We start from the raw sequence: 12,211 nt of genomic DNA, 5'->3' as shown, positions 1-12,211 counted from the left end.
TGCATAGCTATTCTGACTTCTTGGTATATAAAATATGTCAATCAACGTTGACCGTTGCACTTGATAATCATGTCAGTCCATCTGGGAATAGAGCCTATTAGAGTGTTCAGAGGACAAAATGTACTTATTACACGAGTTTGGAACTGTTGGAATATTGCACGGCGTATATTGCATTCGCACGGCTTCATACCAACGCACACCAATACTCAGACAGTATTGTAGCCTACCAAAAATATTAAGATGCTGGTTAACTTGAGGAGTTGAGATTTCGGTTGATTCTACAGGGGCATAAACGTAACGTAAGAACCGTGCGTGTCTGGTCTTCTCGAGACAGAGGTGAGAGATGATTTCATGCAGAGTGGAACGCCTAAATTGCCCTGTTGTAAACATGGCGGTTCACAGCACCAGTGAAGTCGTCTCTCTGGCCTTTCTGTGGACGAATTCCAGGACCTACCGATACAATTTGAGCAAGTTTTGAAAGCTAAAAACTTCAATCGATGCTGTATTTTGCCTGTAGGACTGGGTGGCTCCACACACATAAAAAATCTATGAAAGAGAATCGGGGGTCTTCCCTTGTCATGGAACGGCCGAATTACCCAGAATTCCGTTTGGGCATGAAGGAGGCAAACGGAGACTGGTCCTCATCAAATGAGGAAAAAGTAGCGAGAAGAAGCTTTCCAGGCGGATACTAAGGTGTAGCCAAGGTGCGTGCTGTTAACGTAGACTTTTTAGCATAGGAAATTCGGCCTTGCCTTTAGTAATTTCTTGTCAAAGAAACGGTATAATGTAAATAAGAGAGTAACGAGATTTATATCTGCGACTACCTGTCCTCTTACCTACCACTTAAGTCAAACTCTACATCTCTATGCAATAAGCGCATTCAAAATTCTCATATTATTGTATAAAGGTAGTTAAAGAAAGAAAAGGCTTGTCCATATGAAAAATACGTTTTCTCTCCCGTTCTCTTCTCATGCATGGTCTTCATGGAACATTCTGTCCCTCAATAAACCTAGAACAACCAGTTATGGTCTTAGTTCTTTTTCTTACGTATTAACTAAGTACGTTGCGAAATGCGCTACCTGATTTTTTCCGTACCACTGAGTTTACTGGTTTTAAACTAATCAGGGCCGGATTTTTGTACAGCGGCTTTTCGTTTTGATTAAGATCTCTTTAAATATTATTTAACATTTAGTTATGTATCTGTACATATTATGCATGTTAGCTGTAATGTCTCGAAGATGTATTCAGACTTCGAGATGAAATAAAGTTTTATGCATGCATGTATGTTACCTTCGGCAGGGCGCATGCGTGCACTTTGTAATCTGCGACTCCAGTGCTTACCATATGACATGTAAAATGACTTTTCTCTTTAATATATAAACCAGCGAAACCTTACGTTAAATTGTAATGACAAGGGAGGTTTGGAGCTGTGAGTAGGCGTGGGATTTGTCTTAATGGTTTAGGGGCCGACACATCCTCCTCAATGCCGTACCGGGAGGCAAGGTCTTGTAGCAGAAAGCAGCGAAGGCCCAACTGCGTCCAAAAGCGATCGCACGGGCCGAAATCCCGGGATGACTCGTTTGGTACGACGCTCCAGCGACCACGTCTGGATGTACGTGCATATTTTTGTCGTCCTCGTCTTCAAACATTCCGTCAGCGCATGCGGGCGTAAATGTTCAGCCTCTCCGATACCTACAATACTAGACATATTTAGTTGGAACACTTACCGAATGGTCAGAATCATCGTGTTACACGATCGTAGCTTATACCACATCCCCCTTCCCCCAATTCAATGTTGTGAGAATGTTTTCGGGCGACTACTAGTAGTTGTGGAAATCAACATTGGAGGAAGGGGGAAATGGGAATGGGTGTTCCAACAAATGTGACGAGTATTGTATTTGCTTCAAGGAAATTGGCAAATCTGTAGAGGTGTAGATCAAAGAAGTCAAGTCTCTTTGAGAAAAGAAGTAAACTTGTTACTAAGATAAACGGAAGGTCTCTTCGCATGCTTTGTATTTAAAACGGTGAGCAGTTGGTCTGAACATGATGATAATCAAGGAATATGTGTTGGAGAGTTTTTAGAAGGCCAAATCATTGTAAATACTATGTAGTGTGTAAAGGAGCATCTTCAATATGCTGTGTACCGCATTTCCATGTAAAGTAGTTGACACTGTGTACTTTGATTAACGTATCGTACACATGGCATCGGGGCCTTTTTCTTATTATCGAGACGAGAATCGAGCGAAATAACGGCGATCTTCCTTGCACTGGTACTGATGTTGGCATTTGAAGGCGTGACAACGGTTAGCGAAGGGAATAAAGCTAGAAAGGTGGGGTCGCTGACGTCTTGTGAGGTTCGGTTAAATATATCGAGTGGGTGGCCGATGTGGCGGTGTGAGCTCGGTACCAACACCTCAAGTAAGAATTTTACAGGATGATTAAATCTAAAATGGACTTAATGTCTGCAAAGTGTAATTGAGAAGTGATTGTCAACCGATTTCACCGGTCTGCGATTCACCAGATACATTAATTCGGATGTAAGGGGGGGAAAGAGTGTTTCCGGGCATAAGAACCACTTGATTCCCGAGGTTGTAATCTAAACTAGTTTGTAAATGCTGAAATCAAAAAAATCCCGATGACATTTCCTGCTTATTGCGGCAACGGTTGACCATGGTGAATCGTTTGTTTAAAGAAATGAACTGGTTTAGCTTTCAGCTCAACCAACCGTTCACCATGGGTGAACCGTTGAGATTCACGATTCGAAACATGTCATCACATACCAGTGGAGTTGCAAAAGTCTAAATAAGCGTTGTCATTATTTCAAGCCTCTATACATTTTTCTTCCTTATAAAAAGCATTAGAGGGGCACAATTTGGAAAGCATTCATTGATTTATTTCACCATTGTGCATACATAAATAAGTTAATTAATGAGGTAAAACAGTGGTATGGTCATAGTCGGGTATGGACAAACTGAATGGTAATCGTTTTGCCCACTTTAACAAGGAACATTACAGACTTGTCGTTTTTGGTTAACTAAGAACAGGGTGTCGTTTTCATTAGCGTTTATCTCTTCAGGTGTATTCAATGCCTGAGTTTTTCAAAAGCAGAAGCACCAACCGGTATGCCGATGAACTCGTTCTTTTGCTGCAAACTGATTTTAGTCAGGTTCCTATCGCAGAAAGGAAAACGTCTTCAGGGACCGTGGTAATTTGCCCCCATAGCTATTCTGACTTCTTGGTATATAAAATCGTCAATCAACGTTGACCGTTGCACTTGATAATCATGTCAGTCCATCTGGAATAGGAGTCCTTATTAAAGTGTTCACAGAGGACAAAACTGTACTTATTACACGAGTTTGGAACTGTTTGGAAATATTTGCACGGCCGTAATATTGCATCGCACGGCTCTCATACCAACGCACACCAATACTTCAGACCTATTGTATAGCCTGCCAAAAATATTAAGATGCTGGTTAACCTTGACAAGGAGTTGAGATTTTCGGTTGATTCTACAGGGCATTTAACGTAACGTTAAGAACCGTGCGTGTCTGGTTCTTGCTCGAGACAGAGGTGAGAGATGATGTTCATCGCAGAGTGGAACGCCTCTCTCTCTCTAACTAAGAATGCCCTGTTTGTAAACAGGCGGTTTTCACCCAAGCACCCAGTGAAGTCGTCTCTCTGGCCTTTCTGTGGACGACTTCCAGGACCTACTGTATTACAATTTGAGTGAGTTTGGAAAGCTAAAAAACTTCAATCGAGACTGTATTTTGCCTGTAAGGGACTGGGTGGATCCACACACATAAGAAAATCTATGAATGAGAATTCTGGGGTCTTCCCTTGTCATGGGAACGGCCGAATTACCCAGAATTCCTTTGGGCCTGAAGGAGGCAAACGGACACTGGGCCTCATCAAAATGAGGAAGAAAAAAATGTATCGAGAAGAAGATTTCCAGGCGGATAATAAAGGTGTAGCCAAGGTGCGTGCTGTGTAACGTAGATCTTTTAGCATAGGAAAATTCGGCCTTGGCCTTTTAGTAATTTCTTGTCAAAGAAACGCGTTATTATAGAATGTATAATAAGAGACGTAACGAGATTGATATCTGCGACTACCTGTCCTTTTACCTTTACCAACTTAAGGTCAAACTCTACATCTCTATGCAATAAGCGCATTCAAAATGTTCCTCATATGATTTTGTATAAAAGTAGTTAAAGAAAGAAAAGACTTGTCCATATGAAAAATACGTTGTTTTCCTCATCCCTGTTCTCTTCTTATGCATGAGTCTTCATGGAACTTACATTCTGTCCCTCAATAAACCTAGAAACAACCAGTTATGGTCTTTAGTTCTTTTCTCTTACGTTATTAACTAAGTACGTTGCGAAAATGCGATACCTGAATTTTTTCCGTACCACTGAGTTTAACTGGTTTTAAACTAATCCAGGGCTCGGATTTTGTACAGCGGCTTTTCCGTTTTGATTAATATCCCTTTAAATATTTATTTAACATTTAGTTATGTATCTTTTGTATATACTATGTATGTTATGCTGCTAATGTCTCGGAAGATGTAATTCAGAAATTCCGAGATGAAATAAAGTTTTATGCATGCATGTTATGTTACCTTCGGCAGGGGCGCATGCGTGCATTTTGTAAATCTGCGACCTCCAGGGCTTACCATTATGATCATGTTAAAATGAAAACTTTTCTCTTTCAACATAGAGATACATTAAGTCCATCGAAAATCTATACGTTAAAATGTAATGACAAAGCGGACGGTTTGGAGCTCGTGCGACAGAAGTAACCGGGCGTGGGATTTTGTCTTATATGGTTTAGGGGCCGAGGTCGGTAGCAGAAAGCAGCGAAGGGCCAACTGCGTCCAAAAGCGATCGCACGGGCCGAAATCCCGGGATGACTCGTTTGGTACGACGCTCCAGCGCCACGTCTGGAGGTACTGCATATTTTTTGTCGTCTCGTCTTCAAACATTCCGTCAGCGCATGCGTGCGTAAATGTTCAGCCTCTCCGATACCTACAATACTAGACATATTTAGTTGGAACACTTAGCGAATGGTCAGAATCATCGTGTTACAAGATCGTAGCTTGTACCACACCACCCCCTTCCCCCAATTCAATGTTGTGTGAGAATTTTTCGGGCGACTACTAGTAGTTGTGGAAATCAACATTGGAGGAAGGGGGAAACGGGGATGGGTGTTTCAAACAATGTGACGAGTATTGTATTTGCTTCAAGGAAACTGGCAAATCTGTAGAGGTGTAGATCAGAAGTCAAGTCTCTTTGAGAAAAGAAGTAAACTTGTTACTAAGATAAACGGAATGTCTCTTGGCATGCTTTGTATTTAAAAAGGTGAGCAGTTGGTCTGAACATGATGATAATCAAGGAATATGTGTTGGAGAGTTTTTAGAAGGCCAAATAATTATAAATACTATGTGGTGTGTAAAGGAACATCTTCAATATGCTGTGTACCGCATTTCCATGTAAAGTAGTTGACACTGTGTACTTTGATTAACGTAGCGTACACATGACATCGGGGGCTTTAATTATTATCGAGACGAGAATCGAGCGAAATAAGGGCGTTGAGTGCAATGAAACTCAATCTGAATCGTTATAACGATTAAAAAGTGTTACTGATCAGTTGCCTACTTGTCGGTTTAGACTGGAGGCTATGGTATATAGTGGTTGGATCTATAGCCATAGGTATTGGATTAACAGGGATATTGTGGACTATATTGACTTGCTGGCATAGGTAAGAGTTCAGATACTTGTAAGAAAATGATGCCCGGGTACTCTTTGGTAGCTCCGTACGTGTAAATGATTTTCAGCATAACAGGCGCAAGCCGAGCAAAAACCTCGGAGAATTTGAGGCAAAGTGGCGAAGTTGCACACACAGCTTAAAGGACCTTAAAGTGTCGGCTGTCTCGATTTCAATTATTCCGCCTAGAAGTGACCAATTCTCGCCTCCATGAGCACAAATGAAGGCAATCAAGGATAGTATTAAATATTTGGAGAGAATTCGTGGCCTAGTTCTGTTTCACACACGTTTTGCATAACCGCAGGAATCCCCTCTGATTACTGCTTTGATTAATAGACCAAATAAATGGGCTCAATGTAAGCTGGCAGAAAAATGTTTCCCGTACGACTCGAATGAAAAGGAGGAGTATTAAAAACGCGAAGTGCGTTGATCTGTCTGTTCACTCTTCGTTAAATCGTAATGTTCAATTGAGCTTTCACAAACTCCATCATTAAAGAAGACGAAAACGCGAATGAAACTCACGAGGAAAGCATTTTAGCTGATTTCGTTCTGTCATCTAAAATACAGCAACGTAACATTACAAGATTTGAGGTTCTGGTCCCAGTTGTTCGACTGTATCCAGTGGATAATTAGCAACTATTCACCGAAGTGAAGGTGGCTAGTGGTAGATAGCCACCAGTAGCCACCGACACTGAGGTGAATAGTTGTTTTAGTATATATTAAAACAGTGAAATAATATAACACAAAAAGATGACTTTGACTCATTTATTCCTGCAAAGAGTACAACATTTTCGGGCGCCCTTGCAGGCTATGGGTCTAATTGTTAAATATTACATCATGCATATCATATCTTAGCTTTATTTAATATCCTCGGATTTTAGAGTAGCTTGGTGTAGTTAGTATCTCCGAGCATTTACCCTCCCAACCATGTTACACCACAGAGGACAGACCACAACACCCGGAACAAGTGACAAGTATATGGGTTCTTTTAGGTCCCACAGGATTATGCACATTGACAGGTTATGAGACGGATCCTACTGTTCATCGTCCTTATCCAAGAAGACTAGAGAGTCTAGCCATTGCAAATGTCTTTACAAAGGAAGCACTTTATCATTAGTTATTTTAAGACCATAAGTGTTGGTCCGGCCGGAGTCAAACTCACGACCTCCTGTATGGCAGCCTGGTGCTCAACCAACTGAGCCACCGGTGCGCGGTGGATATAGTTATCCAATTTTGAACAACTGGGGCCTGGGCGAGAATGTGAGCATGATTTTCGTTACCTCAGTATTTAGTTTAACCGCGTTTCTATCAATCCAGTGTTCTCTAGTCATTTCAATTATTATTAGCAACGACCGCATAGTGTTTATATTATTTAGTGATATTTTCTTTGGTGTCGAGTCGTTTTTGCTAAAATTCCCTTTCTTGTACAGAGGACGGCGCTTGCGATCCAAAGATGAACCAAGTGATCACTTTACCATGATAAACGAGAGCGGTGAGTCGCAAAGAAAGTTAGAGATGCTACCGCAAGGATGGAATCTACAGCAATTTGGTCAACAGTTTAATAATTCGGGTAAGTGAGATCATTTGTTAGTTTACTTCAATCTCTCTTCCTAAGCATAGGAAAGCTCGAAAGATATTTTTACGAGTTAATTAAGAATTTAAAGCTAAAATTCTTATGAAATGAAAAAACCTTCGCACTTTCACTCGCTTGAGGCCAAGAGACTGAAGTGAAATTCTGCCAGGAGGTTAGCAAGACAATCACGGCCTCTGCTGTGTACTTTTTTTTGGCGACCAATACTTCAGTTAATTTTCGGTGCTTTTGTTGGAAAAGTGGATGATACACAAAATGTCTATTATGGTATTGAAAGTAGGAAGCAATTTGATTCAAACCCGCCAAAGTAAATCGGGCACGATGGGTTGGAACTCTATGAAGTCATGTTTTTGTTACATTACCAAAGAGCTATGTAACCACTCACTGCCATTCAAACGGACGACGGTTTTTTTTTTTTTAATTAATTTATTTATAGACAAATTAATTATCAATGTTTTACCACAATGAACTACAACACATTAATTATTGAGAAATTAAAGATTGAAGGGTAGATTTTTATGTTAGGATAAAACGCCTTACATTATAAATAACTGGAAAGAGAGAGACAAACAGACACAACCACAACAACAACAAACAGTAGAACAACAGGCTAGTAGGCTTATCGAGTTGGTATGAGCACCCATTTCTTTTTAAAATAGTCTTTCGTGTTTTTAATTCCTTTCTGTTTCGCACTTGCGAACAATTTTGTTCTTAAACCCAGTAATATCTGGATTAATTTGGCTTCTTCTGCAGTCCCACAAAAACAATTTCCCAACGATAACAATGAGTAAATTAAGTAAAGGGAATTGTTGCGATATTATTCCATATAAAACATTTTCCAAAGAGAGGTGTACCAGTTGATTGGATAAAAAATGCCAGTAAGACTCAAAATCAGTCCAGAAATGTCTGGAATGTGAACAGTGATAAAAATAGTGGCTTAAAGTTTCTGACTGAGCCTTGCAAAAACTGCACAGATCATTCGGTCTAAAACCGATCTTGTGCAATTTTGTGTTAGTGCAGAGTATAGAGGTAAGAACTTTGTATTGAAAGGCCTTGACGTATGATTCGAGGGCAACACGGTGAGGGATTTTAATTCATGTTTCCAGATTAATAATTCATTTCTGTTTTCTGAGTCTCAGCGAATTGATATGTCAAGAATTAATGTTTAAACAGCGTTCAAAAACTTTCCGAAAAGTGGATTAAAAGCGGAACTCCGCGCGCCAAATGCGCGTGCGCGGAACATCATGGTTAAGAAAAGACGTTGTTTTCATTTTCCATATTTTTAGCTTAGTAGAACAGTACATATAGTTTACTTCATAGAAAGTGCGGCGTACGGGGTTTTATTCACGAGTTGTTTGTGTCAAAAACCCGAACGAGCGAGGAACGAGCGAGTGAGGGTTTTTGACACAAACAACGAGTGAATATAACCCGTACAAAGCACTTTCTATGTCGTGAGCTGTTTATTACACATAAGACGAGAATTTTCATTGAAATAGTTTTCTGAATGTAAATTAGAAAAGAAAACTCACTAACAATAGAACCAAATGCAAATTTAATTTAATTCAATAACAAAAGTACGATTTGCCCGAGACGCTAGAGATGCACGAGTGATTGGCTTGGAGAGGCCTTTACGCTATCGTTGATTGGTTATACTTCCGCATGTGAAATAGCTGTATGTCATTCTGATTGGCTGTATAAGCCTTTTCCATATGTGTTATAAAGCGTATAGATTTGTACAAATGAGCTTTATGGAATAAAATTCTCATGTTATGTGTAATAAGGAGTCTTATGGTGTTTTGGTGTTTTAGAGTATATATGCCAGCTAAATAGTGAATAATTTGGTTTTCTTTCCTCCTCTAGGGACATTTTTAAAGAACGGACCAATGTTCTTAAGCGACACAGAAAGTGATTCGGATGAGAATGAGGAACCAACAGCACCGCCACCCCGAAGTAAAATACCTATCAGAGCGGACCCTCAGAGAAGATCCCTTAGCTTCAATGGGCCTCCTCCTCCTTACACTGAGCAGAAGAATGACAACAGACCAAGTGTTATAAGCATGAACTCAAAGACGAAGAGAGCCATGCAAAACTTATGAAATCGACTGTATTGCTTCCAGAGGGCCCTTTCGTCGAAATGTAAGCCTGACCAATTGCCACAATGTGTCCCTTTAAGTCCACTTTCAAGCGATATATATGGTTAGCGTTATTAGGGTCAATTTTAAGTTAGAAGTTTCAGTGATTGTTTGTGGTATTTAAGGGGCAATTCAAATTAGTCACGCTCCCTTGTTCCCCAAAACCCCTGGGAGGGCCTCCAAACCTAAGACCCCATTTACACGTATCCGAATATTTTCGAAAACGGGGATTTTCCCCCCATTTTTGCCTCCTCCCTTTCCCCCAATCCTCCCTCTCGTAGCGAGAGTTTGATAAAGATTGAAATCAAAATATGGCGGAAGGAAATATTAACCAACGCGGAATCGAGTATAAACTACCTATCAGCTTTACATAAGAACAATGATTTTACACAGCTAGATTATCAGGGGCACCCAACGAATCTGTTCCTCACATTATCTGTTCCCCAGAGGAATCTTGCTGGCTGGCAAAAATACAGGTGTTTCGATGAGCTGGCTGGGAAATTTTGTTATTCATAGAGGTTTTGCCTGGGAATTACTGACTTTTTCTAGCATTTCAACCCGAGCTGGCTGTAGAAACTCTGAAGACTGAGGACGACTAAACAAAAAAAAAAAAAGGGAACCCCTTCCCTCTCCAAGAGAGTAGTCACAAACATACAACGGCTGGTCAGAGTGATTGCGCTTGCGGAAAAAACCTGTTTTGTCCCGGTTTTGTCGCTTTTGTTCGGTCGTTTCGGATCGAGGGATTTGAAAGTGCGCGGAATTCCTGGCTGGGAAATAAATTTGATCAGCTGGCTGGGAAACCAACCAATTTTATCTAGCTGGCTGGGAAATTTCTTGTGTGTCTTGCTGGGAAAAAGGAACAGATGTTTTCCCAGCAACACTGAAAAACACCTGAAAATGCCTTAATAACATTTATTTTCATTAACTGGGGTATAATAATACATTTTACAACAAATTGGTCGTTGGATGCCCCTGGATTATGTAATGAAATTGCTAAAAATTGTGTAAGCATTAATGTCATCGAACCTTTCGGCAAGAGATAAGAGTCCCTTCTTTTTATTACCAGTTCCAAGCTAAGCAAAACTAGGTCCCACCAAAAGGGAGGAAATAATGTTTGCAACTGATAGTAATACTAGTCTTTTTCATTGTACAACTGAAGTTATTCAGCATTTACTAGAAGAGCAGTTGCATTCTTCAAAGAACATCATGAACGTACTCATAAGATTACGCTGCTGGTCCCAAAGTTTCCTGGTCCAAGCACTTTTCGAATTGCCCCAAAATGTGCTATCTTAGTTTTAGGCAGCCATTGATTGTGTAAATAGTGGTATTAAGGATGTTCAGGATAAATTCAGTACAAATCTTATCATGTGGCTGAAGATAATTAAAACTTTGATTCTTTTGTAGAATTCGCCATTCACGATTAACGTTAAAGATATCAATTTGTAACATAAAACAATAAAACGAAATGATGTTGTCATTGAGTTTGTCCTGAGTGTTCCCTTCTTTAATTTGTAAATTTAGCATCAAAGACATAGTCAAGTTGCTCAGTTTAAGAATTTAGTACACTGGGTACAACCTGAAAATGCGGACACTACGATGTACACTGGAGAGGAATTGATGGCGGGCTTAATCACACGCTTCGATATGCGCATGCTGGGGACTGTGGACGGGAAACATCTTATCAGGTTTCGTGTGCGAACGGAAAACTTTTGTTGCGTTTTCGTTGCGGGAATCCCGTTTTCAAATTTCTCTGGTATAGTCTGGACTATCCCAGTATCAATCCCATCCAACAGGGAAGCAAAACACGTGACTAATTGCAATTTGTGACTACGAAGAAAGAAAGAAAAAAGAAAATAACGGGTCCAAATTGTTACAGGCTGCCTGCTTGGAAACATCCCACGGGATAAGAATTTGTTTTAGCCTTCAAAGAAAATGGTTGCACTTAATCTTTTAGCTAATTGTCCATGTAAACTAAACAGTTTTATCGAGTTAACTCGTATGGCCGTATAACAAGAAAAAAATTCTGACTGAGGCAATGTCCATGGTTAAATTCTCTTCGTCGGTATTTGGATTAGTTTGATTCCTACATTTAAAGACAGCGCTGGAATCCCGCATTACTAACAAAAAAAATCACGAAAAAAAATGACCGAGGCAAGTGCCTCGGATTGCCGCATACTTGCTACGGCCCTGGGTTGGTCATATTTCTCGTACACATTTTTCAAGAAACTATATTGATATTAACTATATAGTGGTATTAAGGATATACTATATTTATATTTAAGGATAAACTATATTTATCCTTTATTTCAAAAAGAAATAGGGTTTCGTTTCCGCAATAGTAAGGGAAGGAAAAAAAAATACCGTGGTGTCGGTCACTAGGTCTGTCATATTGATTTCCCTGCGTCTCTTGAAACTGTAAAGAATGAAATGTGGACTCCAACTCCAACGGTTAGAAGCCTGATGCAGAGCGTGTCAAGGAATCTTAACCATTGAAGAGGAGGCGGACAGATAGTTGACAGGAGCCCATATGCAGTATAGATCTTTGAGTCAACCTTTGACCGTATCTTTCTATTTTTAGAACGAACCATTGAGCAGGAGACTCGCATTTACATAAATTTACATTTATTTGCACGATTTAGATACAGTTTCACTGCTTTATTTGTCTTCGTTAGACAATGACTTTATTCTGATTAGCCTTTTAAAACATTGCGTGCAGAGCCGAGGAACT

At 40.0% G+C, this 12,211-nt stretch overlaps 1 protein-coding gene across 1 annotated transcript; it reads left to right on the top strand.

Moving 5' to 3' along the window:
• Positions 1–5,662: 5,662 nt before the first annotated feature.
• LOC138032998 (uncharacterized) lies at positions 5,663–10,902 on the top strand. The gene is made up of 3 exons (XM_068880731.1): positions 5,663–5,754; positions 7,191–7,330; positions 9,212–10,902. The coding sequence occupies exons 2-3, from the start codon at positions 7,237–7,239 to the stop codon at positions 9,445–9,447; spliced, it is 330 nt and encodes a 109-aa protein (XP_068736832.1). The 5' UTR covers positions 5,663–5,754; positions 7,191–7,236; the 3' UTR covers positions 9,448–10,902.
• The last annotated feature ends 1,309 nt before the right edge of the window (positions 10,903–12,211 follow it).

The sequence above is a fragment of the Montipora capricornis genome, chromosome 14 (assembly GCF_036669925.1).
Source record: "Montipora capricornis isolate CH-2021 chromosome 14, ASM3666992v2, whole genome shotgun sequence".
In the NCBI taxonomy this organism is placed as follows: domain Eukaryota; kingdom Metazoa; phylum Cnidaria; class Anthozoa; order Scleractinia; family Acroporidae; genus Montipora; species Montipora capricornis.
The sequence above is the reverse complement of the archived record's forward strand: the minus strand, read 5'-3'. Positions and strand labels throughout refer to the sequence as shown.

Bases quoted from the DNA above. Each gene is read 5' to 3' on its own strand.
- LOC138032998 (XM_068880731.1), top strand. From the start codon at position 7,237: ATGATAAACGAGAGCGGTGAGTCGCAAAGAAAGTTAGAGATGCTACCG. The intron at 7,331-9,211 runs GTAAGTGAGATC...TTCCTCCTCTAG, and splicing joins TCAACAGTTTAATAATTCGG to GGACATTTTTAAAGAACGGA.